The 24027-nt window shown below is 37.0% G+C and overlaps 1 protein-coding gene across 1 annotated transcript; it reads right to left on the reverse strand.

Annotated features, from left to right (window-relative positions):
• Window positions 1-24: 24 nt before the first annotated feature.
• Window positions 25-23721, reverse strand: vtg3 (vitellogenin 3, phosvitinless). Its single transcript, XM_007887237.2, is given in 35 exon segments — window positions 25-994; window positions 1779-1940; window positions 3268-3427; window positions 4291-4385; window positions 4982-5070; window positions 5158-5344; window positions 6112-6235; window positions 6328-6466; window positions 6550-6692; window positions 7777-7989; window positions 8209-8304; window positions 10432-10476; window positions 11092-11282; window positions 11754-11973; window positions 12057-12204; window positions 12293-12410; window positions 12413-12477; window positions 12856-12949; window positions 13057-13246; window positions 13337-13456; window positions 13750-13851; window positions 13965-14089; window positions 14894-14991; window positions 15096-15313; window positions 15538-15756; window positions 15889-16014; window positions 17411-17576; window positions 17666-17823; window positions 19519-19669; window positions 20604-20752; window positions 21661-21822; window positions 21918-22169; window positions 22868-23019; window positions 23498-23518; window positions 23652-23721. Coding segments are annotated over 35 exon segments (4872 nt in total). The 5' UTR covers window positions 23692-23721; the 3' UTR covers window positions 25-860.
• Between the last annotated feature and the right edge of the window lie 306 nt (window positions 23722-24027).

Consider the following 24027-nt stretch of genomic DNA (forward strand, 5'->3'; position numbering starts at 1 on the left):
ATTTTCTCTTTGTAATCTTTCTCATTTATTTGATCTATTTTCCTTGTTGGGGAGGTAGGTGGGGTCGAGCTGGCTCCAAGATTATGTGTTTTACAACAGAATGTTGGAATTCAGTCAGTGCTCTGTGGTGGGCCATGAAGTAAAATTCCTGCACACAGATTAGTCAGCCTGGCTTGTCAGCAGGACTTGGAGGGGTCACTGGGAAGAGGGAATTCTTCCACTCAGCTCCTGTTAACCCTGTAAACCAAAATACTAATGGGTATGATGGTCCTAGCTGGACAAGCAGCAGAAAGCTTGCCTGTCAGCGCTCTCAATTGCAAACAATGCAAATTTAGCTTAAATTCAATTTAGGTTAAATTCAAGCAGTATCTCAATGCACACTCTGGAGTTTCCATGTCTTGGGAACTTGGGCCTTTTGTCAACTTGGCCCTAAGGAATTTTGTAAGCAGGGTGCATCACTCCCGTGTGCATTCCTTTCCAGACACGGGAACAGTTCTATGCATAGGTGATATGCACGTGTGAACTTTAATCTGATTTGGATTCTCTTAACGGCATTGCTTGACAACTAATCAAGTTCTTCATTTTGTAAATAGAAACATCATGTAAATTGTTTAATCCTTTAAAATGTGCATCACACTAAATTGGACATAACTTCATAGGATTAGTTTGCTGACCGATGAGTTTATTAAGTGTCACAGGTGACAATTCAGAACATCTGAGCTACTTCATTTTAAAAGGTGTTAAACACATCACCTTTATCATTAAATCTTCTCTATCTATTGCAGTTTACAATTGCATTAGTAATACATGTATTTAATATTAATGACAGAGCTTTGCGATAATGGATTCAAAATAGTTTCTCAAATATCTGCCTTGGTACATTCAGAAGCACATGAACAAGCAGTGTGGGCTTCAATGACATCCTGCAAATCTTCATTCTTCTGATCGAGATTGGCAAATCTTCTCTGTTCAGCTCTATCAGTTATGAAGGAATCTGTAAATTATTAAGCAATATTTTGATGAGGATGAGACTAATCTTTTGGGAAAGCTACTAGGATCTTCTAACTGTTGAATAAAAGTGACATTAATATTCACATTCAGCAAATAATTGGGATAGATCTTATTATAACAGTAAATTTTAAACCAAATACAGTAGAAGCTTTCTCATATGAACATTACTGTGGGAAAAATTCTTTATTCAAACTGTTTCTATTAAGCAACATAATAAAGAGTGATTTTTGTCAGTGCTTCTTGTTAACTCACTTAATTAAACTACTGTTTGCTATGAAATTGAGACATACGAACCCCAAAATATCTCAGGTTAAATCCCTGAGCAACCTGATCTCAACCGGGGCAGGAGGAGGCCAAAGCTCAATTGGCCTATATTGAACCTTCCTAGGCTAATAAGGAAAAAATATCAGTCAGGATGCCTGAACAATCCAGTGACCCTGATTGGAAGGTATATATTTATGTGGGCAGCAATGATACTCACATGGCTAAATAGCTTACCAATCCTTCCTGTCTAGGCTTACATATGAAGAATTATTTCAGCGGAGCGGGAAGGGCAGTGGAATGGGGGTCGGGGGCAACAAAACATGATTTTATTCTACCGACTGTCAAGTGTGGATTTTTCTACAAAGGGAATGCTTTTAATATTCAACAAAAAAGTTTGATAATAAAGTAATTCATTTTTAATGGTTACAATGTTGAATTATTCATAATCTAGCTTAATTGAAATAGCAAAGCCCAATGACTCGAGAATTAATTCTAAAACGTACCTGCTGGAAGACAGTGGAAGCCAACAGATACAGGGACAGTTTTAATTGGCGAACACCCAGGTCGACAGTGCAGGACTGGTTCGACTGAAAAGCAATTTGATTCCTGTCCATGCAGTTTGATCTGCTTCTCCAGTTTCACAATTTTCTTCTGCAGTTTACATGCTGAAATTATTATAAAGGAAATGGTTATATGATAATCTTTGTACTTGTTAAAATAGAATCTTATAACGTCAAAACCTGCCTTTTGGCATCTCCCCTTCCCTCACTCACCCCCTTGCTGTCCTTGTAAAACTCTCAAAGACTTTACCCTACGTATGAAGGATTCAATATGCAAGTTCCTGCCTCAAAGCACTTCACTCAGTTTATAAAGTGTGGTTATTGTGTAATTTTAGGCAGACACAACAGCTCATTTGCACTCAGCAATGTCCGACAAACAGCCATGAAGCGCTCGATTTTTATATAATCTAATAATTTTTTAAAATTATAGCCAAGATGACAGAATCTGTTATCTGTAGTGCTAAATAACTATGGGGTAAAGTTGGTGGTGTTTCACAACATGTTTCTTGTGTTAACACATGGAAACACATTACGAATGCCCAAAATGTTACCTCTGTGCAAACTGGTCAGGTGCTCACTGGACTTGTTGTAAAATAAAAATCAAGGAGTTTTAATTATCCTAGAATTGGACTACATTATCATAATGTAAAATGTTATTATTAGTATTATTATAGCTTAGGGTTTTGTGGTTCAGCCTTCCATTAATGTTTGAAATACCAAAAATATATTTTGCAAACGAATTGTTATACTGTGCAATTTAATGGCATGCCAACCAGAACATACAATCAGGGCCAGTGAATGGTTATTATCTATTATATTTAAGTCAATTATTATCATAATGTAACAAATTGCATTAGACTGCACCACAAGGCACCAGCATTAAAATCGCTCCAAACACTTTAATTTGAAATTTGTTCAATTTTGAAATATTCTAAAGTGAAATATTTATTCGCTAAAATGTGTGCCACGCTGCTCCTGGTTTTGCTAAGATTATCTACAGCAGACACAGCTTTTGTGCTTTGATTTAAGGCCTTAGCTTGCCGCTTTGGAACATAACCATTATATGAGCCATTTATTGTATTATACATGACAAATGTATAGTGCTGCTTAAATAAATTGCAATACATTTGAAAACGAAATTTAATACTCAGATATTTGAAGCTTATTACCCATTTTATTTAGATTATTTTAAGCAAGGGGACTGAAATCCAGCGAGAGATTTTTAAAGGTTGTTGATAATGTAATCACTCATAATTCTAGCCTGCTGACTAAGATAAGTAATTCTTATTTAAAAATAAATTATTTAAGACGCCTTGGGACATCCTCCCGATGTGAAAAGTACGATATAAATGTAAATTTGTATTGTATTGCAATTTAGCTCTCCACAACTGCTGCTATTTAATATATTTAACGGATAATCTTGTTTTATTACCATCACTGCAACGCTCTCCTGCCAGTAACCATGAATGGGCAAATTTGACAACATCCTTGGTTGATTGTCCATTTGGTAGATTGTATTCATTTCTGGTTTTTAAATCACCATATCCACATAAACCACAGGTTCTCCCAGTCATCCATGAAGCTACAACAACCTAGTTCAGGCATGGAAAAGAGTCCTGATTTTAGCAATAGGTTAATTAAATGGCAACCAAACCCTTAATCTACAGGGAACAAAGTTTTCAAATATAGACCCAAGTAGTTCATCGGTTTGCCTTTTGATAAACAAGAATATGACAAGCTAGACAGTCAGTACATTGATCTCGATTCACCATTTTATTCCTTCACATAGGAGGGGGCTCTTAATCGTTTTAATCCCATTCTCTGTTTTATCTCCATAACTAAAATAAATCCTTTCACAAGGTCATACTGTTACATATTTGTCATTTTGCTGCGGCTTTTCCCTTCTTTTTTCTCTGCCATTCTTTGCTCTCAGGCAGATTGAAGTCCATATGAAACAAAACTATTGGTTGTTAACTGGGCTTGTTTTCAGACACCTGTTTTTCTGGGCTGTTTGACAATTACTCATTAAGCTCTAAAGACTTCAACACATTAATACGATCAGGTTCTTTCACTGTTCCAGGTTCCAAACTGGTTGAAAACAAAAGAGTTTTTTCAACTTTTTTCAGTGAATCAAGCGACAGATTTTTTTTTAAGAGAAGTAGGTCCCAAGTTCGGAATGAATGGTGGAGCATTGGCGGAAACAGAATAAAGGGTAAGTTTTGTATCTTTTTACATGTGAAATGAATAGCATGTGGAATAGAAGTTATTTTTGGAGAAGCAAGATAAGGATAAAGTAAAATAAAAGAACAGGTAGAGTAGGGTCAATGTTTGTTTTAGGACTGGGTTTAAAGAATGTATTTTACTGATATTCTGATGTCCTTTGTCTTATGGCCATATCATTTCCTGCTGGAAGTATTAAACAGGAGGTAAGAAAATAACATTAAGTACCAAGCACCTTGATTCTTTTGCCATCGAAGTAAAGCTTCTCCAAGCCAAGTTCTGCAGCTTCTATGATTACTCTATCATTGTCCATGTCAATAGTTATGGATTCTGTAAGAGCAAACATCATTTAAGCTTGACACAGAATAAAAAGTTCCAACTGCATAAAGAGATTTACAAAATGTATTGTAACTTATTAAAAATATTATGTGCAGGTTAATGTTTTCAGGGTGTTTCGCTTGCTGGCTTTGTCCTTTCGCTTGCTCTCCTGAAGGTAGTAACATCTGCTCAGCTGTGGTTCCCCAGGAGTGTGTGCGCCCTCACACGTGTTTCACTCTGGCTGTTCTTCATGTTTGAGCCACGGCAGTTATTGTTGGCACAGGCTTCGTGCACTGAAGGGTATTTGCAGGTGATCTGTTTTTACCTGATGTCCATATGCTTTGCAGCTTGGGTCATTGGATTGGATGGATGGTGAGGAGGAGCAGGAACACTAGCTTTTTGAATGCTATTGCCAGATGGGTTTAAAGTTATCAATATAGTAGAATCAATTATATAACATGGAAATTCATCTCAATGTATTGATGTGAAATAGGCACAAGGGCACACAAGGAATGTTATCAAAACTATTGAAAATGTAACAAGGTTGCACCAATTACACACCGCAAGGATTTCAGATCAAGTTTTTTTTGTTAAATGAAGGTACATACTTGGAAGTGGAAGTCTTGTGATTGGCATCTCAGTGCCATTGATGAATAGTCTCAAGTCTCCTGAAGGCATGGAATCTATTTCAATTCCACTTGAATAAAATGGGGGGAAAAAAGCATGTCAGCACAAAATATAATCCCGTCAACATTTCAGATTTAATGATGCTACTGTTACTTACCCAGAAGGCAGACTCAGGATTAGTGACATTGAGTTAGGTGATTCTGTGGCACGTTTGATCATTATTATGAACTTAAGTTCAGACGTACAATCTTGGGTCAATATATGGGGACAGTCACCAGGCATTTTGTACTCAAAGCTGTTCTCAGTAAATGGTGTAAATTTATTTTCCCTGACCGTACATTCATCTGGAAAAATAATTTACAATAGTTAATTTGTCATCAGAATGGCCATTTAATGCTGAGCTGGTTTGTGATGAAACCTGAACTGTTTATTGTGTTAACACTGTCAATGTATGAATCAAGTATCATTCATTGCTGCTTTTTTCATGATGGCATAAATGACTCTGGGATGCTGAAAAGATGCCAAGAGAGTTTTGTACCACAAGACAGACTCGCATCACAAGAGAAGTTTGGTTGATTAAGATTCTTTGAGCAATTTGATGCTTCCAGAATACCAACCTTGGAGTCGAACTATTTCTCATTTGAGTCCAGTGTCTTGGCTTTGACTCCCTTTCCTGTTAATCTATCCCATTTGTTGATGACTCACTATGTAAATAAATAGTTCCTGGTGTCAGTTCTATACTTGACTTTCACAACGCTCTCGTACTGCTTCCTTGGCTCTTGACATAACACATTAAAAGCTGCTAAAAGTGGGTGACCAACCACTGTAGTTTAATTTTGACTGTCTCTGAAACCACATACATCTCACTTTCAAGTGTCACTGGTCACTTACGTTATTCTAACATTTCCCTGAATGAAATAGATCTCTGCATTATATTACACTGTGTGTGAATCACTGTTACAATGTACATATAGAGACAGGAGGCTGCATCATAACTCTTTCCAAACCTGATTGAATATATATAAAAAAGTAAAATAAGTCAAATAGCTTCAGTTGGCATGCTTGGATGAGGATAGATTTTTGGAAAGAAAAAAGAATAGTGCAAACACACCTTTAGCTAAAATCATGAATGGTAATTCACGAAGGATATGAAAACCACTTTGTTGCAACGATGGAGATTTGACATCAACAGGTAAAGCTACTGGTATAACAATGGCTCGGCGACTCAATGCAAGCTACAGGACAAGAAGAGAAACATATTGAAAGATTAGATTTAAAACACTGTGCTGCAGTGCAGTGCATTAAACATTGATAAGATTAGAGTTACCTTCGGTGTTTTAATAAACAAGTCAATGGTTCTTGGAGATGTTGCAGCTGCAGTCACTGACAGATGGTGTGAAGGACTTTTTTGATGTCTTTCGGAGAATCCCAACATAAAGGCAACACCTGGCAGATGTTCAGCAACTCTACAGTAAAGGATCTGGGGTTAGTTTTTTTTGCATCATTCTGAATGCACCATGTAGTGTAAAATTCATTATAAAATTCTTACATTTCAGAAGCGTGTTTTAGGAAATGAGGAACCCTGTCCCACTGCAGTTTGAACAGCATAGCTGGGTGGTGTTCATATTGACCTGTTGATGCTTTTGCAACAATCATATAGTCCTTGCAGTCTTTGCCCCATTTCAGCACTCCCTAAATTTTTATTTTAAGCAAATCAACAAGTCAGTATTTAGATTGCCAAATAAGTATTTGGCCTGCAATCAAATGCATTACGCATACACTTTAAGCAGGTTAATGAAAGCTGGAAGGATTGCTTATTTGTGATCGTATAATCCAACCAAAATTGAATTGGTGTATAGTTTGAAACTTATCTTGGTGTAAATGTACATTTTGATTCACATTTGATATCTTCTGTCATTTTAATAAGCTAACAAGTAGGGAGTAGTGTAAGCTGCATTGTGGTATATCTCTATTAGTGGCATTACATATCTATGGATTAGGGGAACAAATCTGGGACCTGCAGAGAAGGAGTTCATTCAAATGCCCTTGTTAACTTGCTGGTAAACATGGACAGTAACTTTTAGTATGTAACCTGTGAGGGAAATTAATGATGTCTTTTGTATCATGAGGGTTTCTACAATCCAGTACTGTTATGGTTGTGCTGTATTGATATCGTTTCAGAATTAACCATGGTTGTTTCTTGTTAATTATTTACTTAATTATTTTAATGTTAAAGTTTCACTTCACGGCTGTTTGTGGGACATTGCTATGTGCAAACTCACTTCCACATCTGCCTACAAATACACAGTCACAATACTGGACAGAAATCTTCTGTGAGCATCTTGGAGACATACTGAGATTTTTATGTCTCGGAGGAGAGGCGCCTGCTGTTTTTACTGTTTTGTGCCTCTATCCACTAGAGGTCAGTTGCTTCTGTTCTGGTTAAGATTACTGCTCTCTGAGTTAATCCGAGAGAACTAGAATAGAAGAAAGAGAATAGAGGGCACCAGAGAGAAATGAGAAGCAGGACAGGACACAGCTCAAGAAAAGCAATGGATACCAGGACAGGAAGCAAGGAAAAAGGCAGCAAGCAGTCGAGAAGAAAGTAACTGTTGGCGCTTCAGAATTTTTCTTTCAGATTTTTTGACAATAATCCCACCAGTGACCCAGAAACAGCCGCTGTTGAAGCAAGATGTGTTATCAACGTTTTAGTTAAATGTTGAAACGAAACTCGTGCGAATGAGAAGAAAACAAAACACCCAGAGGGATACATTACCATTGCTCTGTGTTCATTAGGCATTTCAGCTTCAACGCAGGCTCGCCACTTGCCTTCTCCTTCAAGTTCATCCACAAACAGCTGCATTGCAGGATGTGCTGCCATTCTGTCTACATAGGCAGTTGTCTGATAGCCCATCTTTTTGTTGTCACTCATTATGGCTTGAGCCAGCACCACAAATATTGGAGACATTGAGTCCCTGAGGAAGCTTGACTAGAGGTAGAATAATGGATTTAGAATGCATCAATTGTTATTCAGGAATACGAATGCAGTTGACTAATATTATAAAACAGGATCTTATGTTGAATATATGTTTACCTGAGGTGCGATATTTACTCTAATGCGCATGTCACCAAATGTTGAGTCATTAGCATTAACTGTTCAGCATCAATTCATAAATGAAGTGCCCTGATTATTTTACTGCTGACATACCTCCTGAGATGAGGATGAAGCTGAACTGGAATCACTGCTTCTCATCTCTGATCTGGATTCACGTGACCTTAGGGTGTATATCCTTCTGTTTAGCTGCTGCAATGAACACATAAGGCATGAATTGAAATCAATGGGGTTTGCAAGCATTAAAGCAAGACAATCCATGCATTATATCCTTTTCACACAAAGGTTGTGGGTTCAAGCCCCATATCACTACTTGGAATCCACAGTCTAAGCTGACATTCCAATGCAGTGCTGGGGAACGTGATGTGTTGTTGAAGGTGCTGTCCTGCGAATAAGACATTAAACTGAGGTCCCATCTGCATGTTCAGGTGGATGGTGTTAATCCTATGGCACTATTCAAAAAGAAGGGAGTTTCTCCTAATGTTCTGGCCAACAATCCCCAAATACAATTGGTCACTCACTCCATGGCTGTTTGTGGGACTTTTTTGTGCGCAATTGGCTGCTGCATTTTGCCCACAAAATACACAATCAATCCACTTTGCAGTATATCCTGTGAAGCACTTTGAGACATCTCAATGACGTGCTAAGGTTCTATATCAAATGCAAGCATAATTAATATAATAATAAAAAGTTCCTGAAATATCTGTGGACAACAAGAGGCTTGAATAACCAGGCTTTAGCAACCAACTGACTGACCTTAAAGTAAAATTAATTTGGTCACAAAGGGAACCTACATTTGCCTGTGACCAATCTTGCTTACTACAACATCAGTTTTTTTAATTCAATTTTTATTCACACTGTGTGCTAGTGATGCCTCTGACATAGAACAGATTTCAATGCTCAGCAGTGCGTGCAATTTACAGAAACAAGGTGGGCATTAGTGGTGCTGAATTAATATTAATTACTTTAATTCAAATACGTTTATGCTGAGCTATTGTGTTGCTGTTGGTCTACTTTGGCTGAAATAAGAGGAGGTTTGGCTGCAAAAGATGCCCATAGATTAAAGCAATTATTTGGCAAATGTTTGACAGAATGAATGGCAATCAACCGAATGCACACGAGGGAGGGGGAAAATATATGAGACTGATGGTAAAAGCAATTATACCACTTCAGCCCTCACCATTCAAGAATATAGATTTCCTCCCACCCAAATAGAGTGTGCAGAGGCACAATGGGCAGGGAGGGTCTGTTGATTTTTAAGGGGATAATTTTTAAGGGGATGACTTTTCCTTTGTCATGGGAAATTTTTTGATCAAGTAATATATTTACCAATAAATATATATTTTGTTTTTTAAAAAAGCTTTTCCTCCCCATGTGATGAAGTGCAATTCCGACCCACACAGAAAAGAAAGGTATAATAATAATCCTTGCTTTTGATATTGCGCCTTATCACGTCTTTGAGACATCTCAAAGTGCTTCACAGAATATACTGTAAAGTGTATTGACTGTATATTTTGTAGGTGAAATACGGCAGCCGATTGCACACAGCAACGTTCCTCAAACAGTCGTGGATTGAGTGACCAAATTTTTATTCATTTTGAAGGAATTATTAACCCCCGGAAAATATGGGTGAAACGCAATCAGAACAGTTGCATTCTGCTTGGGGCTCAGGAAAGCAGCAAATAGTCAAGAGTTTCTGCCTGTAGATTCGCAAAATACAAGCCCTCCTACCCTCTTCACGACCAAACCAAACCGACCCTAAGACCAAGAAAGTCTGTTGATACAATAACAATTCGCATTTGCTTTTCACTTTACAAGGATGTTCCAAGGAGCTCAACCCCACACATTTGCTGTACTAGAAGGTCTGCATATTTTTGATTGAAAAAAAAGCTCTTACTATTAATTATGAAACCACAGTATTTAACTTTGCATTAGTGGCAGATTGCTTGCATACTGACCTTTGCTGTTTGTCTCTGAGATTGGCAAAGCCACCACATAAATGTTAAGAGTTTAGTCATTTCAGTCTCTGGCTACTTGAACAATATCTGCTGTGAAAAGTTGAACCGCTAGATGGCACTATGTCTACGTGTTTTTCATTTAAAAAGGCCTCTTTTAGTTCATCTATAGTTCAGATGATTTTTCAGTCAACTTCAAATAGATAATATAATATAAATATGATTTAAAAATAAAATTCGATTTATTAAATCCAAACGGGCAAAGGGAAATTATCGAATAAGTGTTCTCCCACATCAAAACACGTAAAAAAAAAAAAACAGGGAAACGCATTAAAATATGAATTAATCAGCAAATCTATCGTACCAGGTTAACACGAGTTGGCTGGAAATTGTTTGAATACGTTCCTCCCTATAGCCATAAAGGAAGAGGTGGATGGTTACATTGACTTCTGAAGATGTCAGAATTTACATGGTAAAATATTTAGAACAAAACCCACTTACAATTATATAATGCCCTTTTACCTAAGATCATTTATTGAGACACTACCACGATAGACTCTGACGCCAAGCAAGGGAGAAAGGGGAAGGGAAAGTGTGACAAGTGGTCAAAATGTTTGGTTTTAAGGCAGGTTAGAGAGACGGGTTTAGAGGTGCAGGAGCTGAACGCATGAAGTCAAGAGATTAGTTCTACTGGAACTCACTTGTTTCCCTACATTGTCCTACCCAAAGAGCATATGTTTTTGCTCTAATATCAAGTAGCTGCACTGGTAGAATTGCTTTGACTATCAGTCTCATGTATATTCTCCCCCACCCCCAATCCTTTCCTCCCTTCCAAGTGTCTTGGAAATTTAAATAGGTGTTAGGATGTTTTTTTTAAAATGTGTCTTCATTATGCAAAATTGATATTTCCTTTTTTAAACTTACTTTACCGAGCTTACTTTTCTTGGTTTAACCTGAAAACAATACTCTGGCTTCCCCCTCTTCCGATGCTTTGCCGGCACTGTACTTATTGATGGATATTTACCTGAATTTGCTCTTTTGAATTTCGGAGTTTTCTCAAATTCAAAAGAGACATTTTACCGCGAAGTTCTATGTCCTCAGAGTCATCGCTTTGTTTCGTGTTATCTTTTCTTATTGAGCGGATCACTTTTGCACCTGCTTGCTCTCCTGCTTCTATTTCTATTTGTATCTTTTTGACCGGTGGTGTCTTGGCAACTAAATACAATATAGATACAAACAACTTTAAGCCATTTAATATTTTGAATTTGTTTCCCAAACTCCTCTACATTTCTATTCTCATCTACTGAAGGCAATGCTCTATGCTGGTTCCCAGATTTGGTTGCGCTCCAAAAATCTTGTCCAGGTGCTCGTTCCTCATCTGTGAGAGGAGACTGAGAGTTGCAGTTCATTAAAATATGAAGGGCATCACAGGGGAGGCCAATTCTGACCTCACCTGCTTGTGGGGAAAATCTCAGTGCGTTCACTGCTGATGAAATAATTCACCAAACCATAGCAGGAGTCTGTAATATTAATGTTGACTTCAAAATATAAAGTAAATATCTGATCCAGAGAATCTGGAATTCCCCACGACTATCAGTCTAAGGGCTACAAAAATGTTTTACTTTTGCAGATACATCAACTTTAAATTCACACGAGGTTACAAATATACATAATCCTTGACTTTACCTGGTCTGATTGATACTTCAAAGGCATTCTCTCCAATTGTTTTGTGTAGTGGAGAATCTCTGATGAAAGCGGTATTTTTTGCTTTAATCTGATAACAGACTTCAAATCCGAAAGTACTGCTTTCCACACAAACTTTGTGCTCTACGGGCTTTCGTTTATTTGACGCCTCTTCAGCGGAGCACACCGTTCCCTGTTGCACCGTAATAGGAGACTCTCTTGCCTGCATTACAATACCAATTTTAATCAGTTATATCATTCTAAAATAATCTGTCCCAAAACATTGCAAGAAAAGCTTTCTTTTACCATGACGTGTATAGAATCTCGCGATGTGTTTCTTGCTAACCCAAAGCCTCTGTTAATCATTCCCATCTCTGCTGCTGTTGGTAATATTGGGGTTATTTTTGCTGCAGCTAAATCTTCAATATTTCTTGAGAACGCAAAAGCCTGAGATCTGTGTGATAGGAACTGAGTTTAAATATAACGTAAATTAGATTGCAATATAAAGCGACGTTCGGTGCAAACTTATTGGTTTCAATTACCTCGCTGAGAACAAATAATCCTCCTGTTGTAATGGGGAAGTCTCAAAGTTGATGTTTTTATCCTTCAAGTTTACTTTTGCAGTAAAGTCCAATGGGATTATGGTCCTTGTTTTCACTGCATTTCCACTCCCGTCTGAATCAGTTGTGTGTTTATTCCCAAAATCGCTGTAATGTCTTTGACTACACTGAAGGGAGAAAAAGATGATTATATAGTAAGTTATTTGGGGTTCCACGACATGGAAAGCCATCCATTTATGTAGAATAGTCCCTGCTGGTGTTTAAACTCGACATGAGCCTCTAGCACTCATTATTATTATTATTTTATTATTATTATTAATTCCTTCATCTATTATTAGATGAGGGAATTGATGATGATGATGATAATAATAATAATTAATTTCCTGACCTATTCCCTTCTGGCTGATGTGCGCCATTGAGAATACTGTAATTTAATCTAGAGGCAATCTATGAAATGAACTTTGGAAAGAAAATTGCAGAGTCATATGCTTAACCCTACCACTGTGTTTTAATTTAACTGGTTATCAATTCTGTGGAATAAATACCTTGGGGTGACTTGAACGTTAAGCTGAATGGTGGAGTTCAGCAATTTAGCTGCCGTGACATTGGATGAAGGGTTTGGAGCGAACTGTGCTTTAGCTGTTGGAAGAAAGGAAATGAGGAAAAGAAAATGATCTTATCAAATTTTGCCACTGAAACAGGTTCCCTGACACTTATTTTGTTGTAACTCTTTAAGAAAGCAATACCATTTACTGAAACTGCTGTAAGAATACTGTAATGTAAACTCAGGTCCATCGGTAGACCAATTCCTGTTGCCACAATATGTCGAACCTCAGTTGCCAGTAAAGGTTTAGACCACTGTGTTGTCAATCCTTGTTGTAGCTGCTTTTTGAGTTTCATCAATAGAGCATCTTTTTTCACTGGGTTGTTGAAAAGCTGCGCACAGAACAAGATGTAAATGTAAGGTACATGTTTTATTTTAATTAAATAAACCGTCTTTACAAATGGCAGTAATGAACATTTTACCTTCAGTGCCTCTTGAATATCATTCTTGTTAAGTTCAACAAAAGCAACTTCTTGTCCAAATAATTTGATATAGGCAACACCCAATGGCTTGGTTGTAGGCAATGATTTCCACCCAGAGAGCTTAGAGAAAAATATATTTAATAGAGGAATGTAAGCATATTTTGCAAACCGTCTGTGAGAGAACACGTGGATCTTCTTGATCCTCAATTTTTCTGCATTTTAGGTTGCGAGTTAGGCAAATGTCTATGAAGAAACATGCAAAGTTTTAAACTGACATTTCATCTCACTGGTGTGTGTTGGGCAGTACTGAAACTCTGACAACAGTGTGAAAAATGAGCTTCTTAGCTATTACGTTATTAATCGTCAAACAAACTAAATTGTTTTCATGTAATGCAACTTGGAATTGTTTGTACCCTTTTCATGATGCGTTGAGACTTATCACTTTGAGGTTGTTTTCTCTCGGGAGAACTGCTCTTCTGTATGGCCTCGTGCAGTCCTTCTGCCTGGATACCAACCTTTATAAACAGAAGCAAAGGGTTGTCCATTCTATTTAAATAGCATGACATTTAGAAAGGTACATACACATCTTGTGTTTTATTCTTACTGACGTGTTTCACTGATACGTTACCTCCAGAAAACCTGCTGTACCTCCCAGGCCATAGACTTTGAATTTGGCCAAAGCTGATGTTGGGAGAATACTGGCTCCATTGTTTATTAAATAGAAATCAGCTTCTAATCCAGCCAATAGTTTATCTATGGAATAGATTACAACATTTAGTTTGTCTAAATTATCACAATAGATAACAAATGTCAAAATGTTATTGACTACCCAACACTGTACAACATATCCATTGCATTATGTAATGCAATAAATATCCAAATTCGATTGAACGTCACAGAGAGAATTCAGGCTCAGATTCATTTTGGAAATCGCATCTTCATGTGCAGTTATCAGCTGTTCACATTCCTCTATTGCTGTGCAAAAGTACAGAGTCATTTTGCCCAACTGTGTTTTTATGTGGTTATTTGCATATCATAGCATTCATTTTACAGCATCTTGGAGGGAACTGGGAAAATAGCAGCTGAGTATGACTTAAAGCATATGCTTGGGTTCCCTGGCAGTCTAATAGGAAAAGGGCGGCAGCAGCAGTAAGCATCCATTATGAATGCTGGTGTTAGCAGTCTAATCCAGCCTGGGTTAGTGACCAGTCATTGCTGATGTAGTGCTTATACTACATTGTCTACCTACATGGTAGAATAACACTGTATCTTGACAGTTGATCTTGACATCTAATAACACCAAAAAATTGATGGGGAGAAATTCCACTGGAGTCTACATTTATTCTATTTATGCAGCATTTTAGTACATCCAGAATTTGACAAATTGTTTGAATTCAGTCTTAACCTCAAAGTTGATTTGGTTTTCTGTAGATCTTAAAACAGGCTAAGAATTTGATAAATGCTTCATGCTATGAAATCTAGATCCAATCCAGGTGGAATTTCTTCTGGTGAATTTTAAACATACAAAATGAATTAAACTAGTTTTAGAATGATTACCTTTAAAAGTATCAAAATGCAGGGCTTTGCTGTGACGGTAGCTTAACTGGTCACATTTTGGACTCAGGCGTTTAATTGCTATATTGCAAGCAGTGGCCCTGTTAAAATCGATCATGTTAATAACATAAAAAGTTATCAAACAATTTTCTTCAGCAAATTATTTTCTGATTGCATAACATTAGATAGAAGCCTTTATACTTACACTGAATGGAGATCTGGCAGTGAGGTCTCTACTAGAGCTTTCATAAATGAATATGTGAAACTTGCCACGTGTAAATTGGTCTCTTTTATCAGTGAATCAGTAATTATTGCCACTGAAGCCATTGATGGTTTGGTCTCGAACAACACCACAAAAGCCATCATTCGTATTTCAGGATGATTTTTGGGGTTCATAAATAATTGGATTGTGATTTCTTCCACCTATAACAGATATTGTATATAACCAGATATAATGTACAGTATTTACATCTTACACATAAGAGCCACAAAGATTTCCATGTTATTAAACATTAATTTGAGATCAATAACAGCCTTCAATTGACTTTTCTGGTCCTTTATATTCTTAGATTCCTTAATACATATGGTGCAATGAAATTGCCTTGTTGAGAATTTATTGTAACCCTTTCAAATATTTTTGGACTTGCCTTGCGTGGCTGTAAAGCTGCAATATTGCGCAGTGCCATTATGGCTTCACGCTGAATTCTTGTTGGAAGAGCTGCAGCTCCTGTTCCAAATCCAGGTAGGAATTTCTGAATACGCTTTATGCTTGCTGGATGTCCTGCATTGCCAATTGCTTTCAGGGCAAGGACAATATCGTCTTCATTGGACTTACTGCTAGCTTCAACAAGTAGCTTATGGAGTGGCTGTAAAATACAACAACTTGCATTCATGTAGCACCATTCACAATGGTAGTGTCTCAAAGTACTAAACAGTGGGGGAGCTTAATGCTGATAAATACTATGTAATATACGGTAGGTTTATTGACACTAACATACCTGCAAAGTTTCTTCAGCACAAACCTGAATGGTTCCACAATATTTTTTTACCAATGATCCATAAGCAAGCAATGTGATTCTGCGGAGGAAGGCAGTTCTCTGTATGTATGGACTGTATAAAAGTACCTTGGGAAGGGCACAAGTGGTGTATTAAATAACAATTTTGCATTGCTTCCAGCACATGTTTATAATTAGCAAGCAATTGTGCTTTCTTAAATAAACAAGAAGCCAGCAGCTTCTCATTTTATAGATTTATTTTGCTATAACATTAGGCTCTTTTTAGCTAGAGACCTTGTATTGATCTTGAGTTTGATTTATTACAACCTCTGATATAACCTGCTTTGTTTACCACTCCCTTACTAATGAAGAAATTATTTTCATACTTCCACACTATAGGATCACGGGATAATTCTAAATCGAGAGAATCACTCATTGCATTATTTAGAGATTCCTGATGACCTTGTACGAGATTGACATGAGCTAGATATGCTCTGCTGATTTTCGCACTAGTCCCACTGTATTATGCAACATGAAGTGCACAACAATATTTTAAATATGAATTTTAGGTATCTACGACCACAAAATCAGTAAAAACAGCTGAATATGTGACAAATTTAAAAAAAAATTGACTAACTAGCCACTGAAAGGTACTTGCTGAACCCATCTTGTTGCTTGGCCAGGGAAAGGAAAAGTTGTCAGAAGCTGAATGTAGTTAGTTTTGAAGATGGTGCTATTTGGAGCCCAGTTTGTGAAATGGATATCATTATTGCATTCTGACCACATCTCACGATAGAGGGTATCACTTCAATCTGTTCCAGGAGGTTGCCCCTTTTGTTCGCTGTTGTTCACCTTGAGAATGAGTACTTTTCTCTAGAGTATCCAAAGCATCAAGTGGCAAGGTCTGAGCACAGGATGTCATTGCAGGCGAACAACATACTCTTTTATATCTCAATCTTCTTATCTCCTAATAGATTTTGCGCCATTGAGACACTGGTACTTTCTCTGAGTAGAGATGAATTATATTGAGATGGAAGTGGATTAGGAAGAGAAGAAAATACTGGATAAGGAAAAAAAAAGATGATGACGGGGACAAGATTTCTAGAAGGACTGTCCAAATGTTAGTGCACATTGTCAATCATGACACCCATTCAGCAAGGGCAATGCCTCAAACCTTATTTTAAGATTAATTTTCCAAGTTGTGAAAAAAAATCAGCATTTCCTTTGCGAATACTGTAGTTCAGTGTCATTAAAAATAGCTGTTCAAGTTTTAGTACCTGCACGGGGTCCCCATTTGCAACTCTGAATTCTTATTGAGAAACGTCATTAAGAATCACTGCAAACTTTGTCATCATCCCTAATAAATTGTCTCTTTCAGGCCACTTGTTTTCAACTCTTTCTTCGCTACAATTATTTCACAGGAGGTACACAGATTGTATTCTCTATTGGAAATTCCTTGTGAGAAATCTCTGCGATTACAGCTGAATTACTGCAATAAAATAATGATTACAAAATTTGTGCATACCGTAGCATTATCCACACCATGGCAGTCGGGTGTGATGGAATGGAGCATAAAAAGTAAAATGTGAGCTGCTTCAAACTGTGTGAGGGCCCCTTCTTCAATTTTAGTTTTGACAAAAGTTAGGGCTTCAATTGTTCCAACACTGGGTAATGTATCCAAAATCCAGCGCCTAATTTTCAAAAGAAACTGTTTAGTCACTGAGAAAATGACTTAAAAGAATCTTAAAAATTAACTCAAAGCTGTCAATGCTGCCTTCACCTGTATTCTGGTCTGGGTGCTTTCTTTTTCCAAATGGTTTGAATGCTTTGATAAGTTGCCGAACGCAGAAGCTGAATAAGCTGCAGAAACTTAGATGGAGCGTCCGAATGAGCCTTCTCTTGGTTGTTCTGAACTAGATTTTCCAGTATTTCAATAATCTGTAACAAAAAGGATCCCCTGTTGAAACACATATTACTATGCATTTAGCGAACATTTGTTAAGTGACGATTATGTAAAATGAATAGAAATTGACAACGCCAGCCATTGTTATTTACACCGATTGTTCTTTTTGTTTTAAAATCCATTTAGTTGTTCAATGCATTATCTTTGGGTCTCTGACCTGTTTTGTCACACGTACAACACAAATTGCATTCATCTTTTGCATGACTGCCATTATTTAAAAAAACCTTGATTACTTTCACATTATAAACAATCATATGATAACTACTACATTTTGGACAATAGATGATTAAATTGTAAAGCCCACAGGGTACTGTGCAAAAGCTTTTTTTAAAAAAAATATTTTTGTCATTTTCCTGCAGTACTTCATGAAAGCTATTAGTCACAGGATTGCAGCATCAATTCTGTAGCACAGATTATGCACCTAAAATAGATTACAGAAGCTGTGGCAGGCACAGCTCATTGAATTGTGAATTATTTAATTGCCTATTAATTTATTTAAAAGCGCCATAGAAATATACTCTTCAGGAGGTAATTTGGTTCGTGTTCATTTTAAATTTCTGTATTAATTTTATTAATACAGTTGAAATAATTTCAGTTGAAATAATAAAACATATAACAATGCATAAAAAGAAGGCATATGCTAAACTATACTTGATTTACTATCTCTTAAAGATTATTTAAATATACAAATTGAAGAGGGATTAAGTGGGAAAGTAGGTGAGAAAACCTTTGTGTCTTAATGCATTAAATCACGTCTTGCAGTCTTTGGTTGATTGTTTGACCTGGAAGGGTGCATTTATCTTGCTTGTAATTTCTTCTGAGGTTCATTTCCTCTCCGTAGACCTTAGACTATGATTCCTGATCCTAAAATTCATTCTTTTTGTAACTTTCTCACTGACGTAATACGTCTCAGTCTGGTACAAATACTTTCTGTGCTGTCTCCTGGTCTAATTCAACTTCCCTATTCCATTTGATGTGTAAAATGTTGATCAATGGTGCACCTTTATTGTGTCAGAATGTATGATTTACATAGATTGATATCTTCATGAAGGGTACAGAATTGCAATCCCTACCTATCCCTGTGCTGCAGATTGCACCAGTGCTAGCTGACAGTCTGGAACAAAAGTTGCAGGTTCTTGTCTCTCTAATAATTATTTTTTTCACATTCAGCAAGTTGAACCCTCACTTGTGAGACTCATTAGAGCCAGCCTAATTGACCTTGCGTTTTGAAAACACAAGGGAAACCATTTGACATCCTCCTTAGAGAGTCCAATTCAATCAGTTTCAGTTGAAAGTACCCATGTAGTTTTTACGTGGCATCTCCTGTGGAAAGTACAACTGTTCCATCTTTTAATTGATAGTTGTTAACTCCTTCTTTACCTCTCACTATTCTAGGGTGTTTAAGATCACTCTAGTTTTAATCAAAGCTAAACAGTGTTAACATGTACAGCTATTTTCACATATCCTCCAGGTATTTGCAATATTCTGGACATTTTGCCTCATTACCTTTGGAATTCAAGATGCAACTTTAGAGAACATTCCCCAGCAGTTAGAGTGAAGTCAAGGATATAGAAGGTATTGTTTGTTCTATGAAAAGTGGGCTCGATTGGCCGAATGCCTTTTTATTTTTCCATGTTTTCTTATGTTCTAGCCATCAACACCGTATTTACCTGAGTGTCATTATTTGAGGTCTTGAATAAATGTACTGGCATCTGCAACAGTTCATTGGAAAACTGATATGTCAGAGTGCCACGGTTTTCCATGTGGTACGATGTGGTGGGCAATGATTGACTTGTGGAATCCAAGAAAATAAGATGTTGTCTATGAAACAAAAAAGACAAAATATAGCATGTATAATATTATGATTGTTTTTTATATAATATATAAGACAAAATTATATGCATTGGAATGTTTGATGAGCGGAATCATCATTTTCCATTCTTAAGTCTTTATGCTATACTGTAAACATAGATGAAAATATATTTTAGGGATTGGCTGGCAAACTGGCATTATATCTGGGGCCCAAGTCAGACGAGAAAGATAAGAGCATTTTGACCGTGGTCCTAATAAGGTTAAGGTCCTAATATAAATGAATTCAGGTGTAAAGCTACCCAGAATTCAACACAATTTGGCATTAAACTGCCAATCTCCTTCAGAGAGACTAAGTCTGGTTAGAATAAAACATGGTAAAATTCATACTGTTGCAGTACTATAAGACTGGGTTAAAGGAGTGTTGTTCGTGTAGAGTAAGGGGGTCTGTCTCTGGATCGAGCCCTACTATAGCTGACCTTGAAGTGCTGGATGCTGAAACTGTGTGCCAAAAATTGAAAGAGAGGCTGTTCCATTACTCAGTATTGGCACCCCTCCCTTTCATGGGCTCAAAAAAGCTGCATCTAAAAAAGGAATTCTAGAACGAAAAGCTTTTATTCACCTCTGATACATTTTTACGCCTATAGCTCTTTACTTTGTTCATATAAGCTTTTCCATAGTGTTGAGTCAACTGAACTGATGAGATGTACTTGGAGCAGTTTTGTTATTTTTAAAAAAAAGCTTTGTATCCAAGCACATTTCTGAAGCACTTATAGATGTTATTCTATGTGAAGGATGCTATATAAATGCAAGTTGCTCTTTTGTATCAAAGATATCGACTTTCAGAATTAGTAAATTACAGAAAACAATCTGTAAACAAAAAAAAGCAGGTTGTTTGCAGACAAATAAAGTGCTTTGTGTACAGAAAATATTATTTTATGTTTACCTTGCCTCCATCAGAACTCCACCATCAAATTCATTGAATGGTGTGAACTGATGTGTCTCGTGGCTGTTCACTTCAACAATCTCTGCACCACCTTGTTTAGTTTGCATTGTGTAGGTGTATGTGGAAAAACTCCGTAGATTCTTGCCTTTCTAAACATACAAAAAAGAAGGCACAGACAGTTTCACATTCCCCTTTCCTCAGTTTAATTTCCCTTCACATAATCCTCTCACTGGTCTAGTTTCTGATACCTGCATCTAACTGCAACTGTGAATGTGTAAAGTTTCAACATCAGTGCTATTCTCCAAAGCACAGCAGATGTGCTAGCCCACTCTAGGGATGCTATGAATGAATGGGTTTCATGCCTTTTTTTCCTATCAATGTTCATTCTCGCATCACAAAACAGCACCCAGCTCCCATCATGGTCTATGGCGGCTGAACCAAAACATTATGCTCCCAACTCTCTGGGGGTTCTACTGGGTTTCTGTGAGGAACATGATTATGTGTAATGAGTCAACATCACCCAATGTGGAACGGAACTAATGGGATAACGTCTCCGCTGACTTTGACAACAGGATCCTACATGAAAGAAGTTTGGACATAATAGTAATAATAATCTTTGCATTTGATACAGCGCCTTATCACGTCTTCGAGAAATCTCAAAGTGCTTCACAGAATATACTGTAAAGTGAATTGACTGTATATTTTGTGTGTGAAACGTGGCAGCCAATTGCACACAGCAGTGTTCCGTAGACACACTGTGCAAAACTCTGGTTCTAAATTGGCAATCACATTCAAAGGTTAGGTTACACTAAGGTTTAGAGTTCACCCAAGAGAAACTGCCAATAAGAAATGCGTTGAAATGTTTTCACAGTTTCTATTTAACTAAGTGATTTGTTTTTTAGGCTTGTAGAGTAAAATACAAGTAAAAGGGTTAAATTTACAGAAAGGTTTGATCAGTATATGGAAGTCAGTTAAAGAGGGACAAGTGTCCTGCAGGTTTCCTATACTCACTATTTCTTCAGCAAACTGTCACCAAAAAATAAGAATTTGAGCTTACCAGTTGACAGCTTTCACAAAACTGTGTAAAGGGAATGCCCATTGTCTTCGAAGCTTTCTCCTGACAGTTGTTCAGATCTTTTGATTTTGTAATAGTTATTTGTCCAGCCTTCTTATCCTCCTGAATAAGGTAGCTTGTATGACAGATACCTTCCACTCCCATCTAAGCACAGTAATGTGTATAATATATAAAATTAGTATGGAGTACAGTGTTGAAAATATTCCAGAAAGATATGTGATGAGAATTAAAATGTATACCTCCTGTAGATCATAAATATTTTGTGTCTTTTTGATGCTGATTTGTAGGATGTTCAGAATGCCTCGGTAGATGTTGAGAATATTTTCTGGCAAGTCTGCGGGTGCATAAATATTTCCAACCCGACCACGGTTGTATTCAAACTTCACAGGTTTATTCAGATCTGCAGTCAGTCTCCGTGTCAGTTTCTGCGCTGGACGAAATGGAGCTTTTGGCCAAATACCACTGTACTCTTGAATTTGAGGTGAAATGATCTTTGGTGGTCATGTAAAGAATAAAGTATGAGTTAAGATTTGTTTGTGCTTTCAAAGAACAATGGTCTACATTGTTAAGACCTAATGGTTTCTATTTTGGTACTGTACATAATATGTTGTGTAACTGAAATTGCATAAGTTAGTTTGCTAGGAAACGTTTTTAACAAAGCAAACTCGCTCTGTTCCTGTGACCTGATCGTTTCAGATCTTTACCCTAGAGTCAGGCCTGTGTTTGTGTTTGTAACCTGTACAAATGTCATCGTCGGAGCGAAAATAAAGTGCTTTCTTGACACCTAAAATAAATCTATCTTTCAAAGATGCTTGGCTATATGACTAGACATCTGTATACATTGCAGCTTTGTGTGCAGGCAATCCATTATTCCCTGGTTAAAAACAAACAGAGCTGGGGTCTGGGTGGAGGTCAGCATGTGTCTGAAATTGCATTATCAGCACATTTCATGTCCTTTCATTCTAAAGTACAAACGCTAGCAGAAAGGTGATTTTCTGGTGACTAGATTTATATTTCCAGCCCTAGAAGTATGCGGACCTTTCCAGCCCTGGACCATGTAAAGTAATAATCTTATGGCTGTATATCAGCACAAATTGGAAATGTGTTGCTTTATTACCAGCTCATAGCCATAGAATGTACATTAAAGCAAACAACTGCTAGTTGTATAATTTGATAAAACATTATTTACCTTAAGAAGATGGATCTTTTGTCCCATGGAACTAATCTGAACTTTGCAGATAATTTTCAGACCTCCTCTCGCCAAATCTTTTTCTGGGAGACCAGTTAGGATAACACCTTCATACTTGTAAATGTATGTCGTCTTTGAACTAAAATTGGGTTCTGGAAAGTTGAAAGTTTGCAGAGTGCAATAATAAAGAGCATTAAATGACATTCTTGGACAAACTGTGGAGTCCTGTAAGCGTAGTGATGAGTGTTCTCGCCTCACAAGCGAGAGGACTCAGGTTTGATTCCCAGACGGGGCAAAGCTTTAGGCAAGTTTCCTTACGCCTCTGTTTACCTAGCAGTAAATTGGAACCCATTTGTTAGTCAATTGGAAGATTGCTTTCCAGGGGAAATAATCTCTCTAAAAACAAACCAAAAAAAAACAACATTGGTTGCTCAATCCATGACTGTTTGTGGGACACTGCTGCGTGCAATTGACTGCTGTGTTTTGTTCACAAAATACAAAGTCAATCCACTTTACAATATATTCTGTGAAGCGCTTTGAGATATCTCAACCACGTGATAAAGAGCTACATCAAATGCAAGAATTATTTATTATTATTAAATCTGAACCTTGAGGAAAAGAATTCCTTACCGTAATGCACTTGTTGACTCCCTGAAAATAAAAAAGCAAGAAAAATTAGAAAGTGTGCTAAATTTGTGGAACTAATTTAATAAACAAGCATATTTGTTTAAATAATAAAAAATTAAAAATAATTTAAATGGATTCTGTATTTTTGTACACTTACCTACGATAACTAGGGACAATGCTAAAATGATGCCCCTCATGATGAATGCTGAGAGTGTCTTGTGTACCTGTGGTTGCTGTTTTATAGCAAATGTCAAACCCACGTGGTGATATGTGCTCTATTTTGTCTTTGAGCATTTTCCTACAGGAATAATGAATCCAACTTTTCAAAATAGCAAAAACAAACTTTAAAAAAGTAATTAAATAATATCCAGGATCCAAACCATCTCTGTGTTTAGATTTGGTGATTTTTAAAGAGAAATATGTTTTTTTATTGCAAAATATTTGTTTGAACTCTCCATGCAATATTTGGCAATACATTTTGGCACAGTACCTCAACATGGGTTATTGTGACCTATGCTCTATTCAAATGTCCC

The sequence above is a fragment of the Callorhinchus milii genome, unplaced genomic scaffold (assembly GCF_018977255.1).
Source record: "Callorhinchus milii isolate IMCB2004 unplaced genomic scaffold, IMCB_Cmil_1.0 Scaffold5, whole genome shotgun sequence".
Classification (NCBI taxonomy): domain Eukaryota; kingdom Metazoa; phylum Chordata; class Chondrichthyes; order Chimaeriformes; family Callorhinchidae; genus Callorhinchus; species Callorhinchus milii.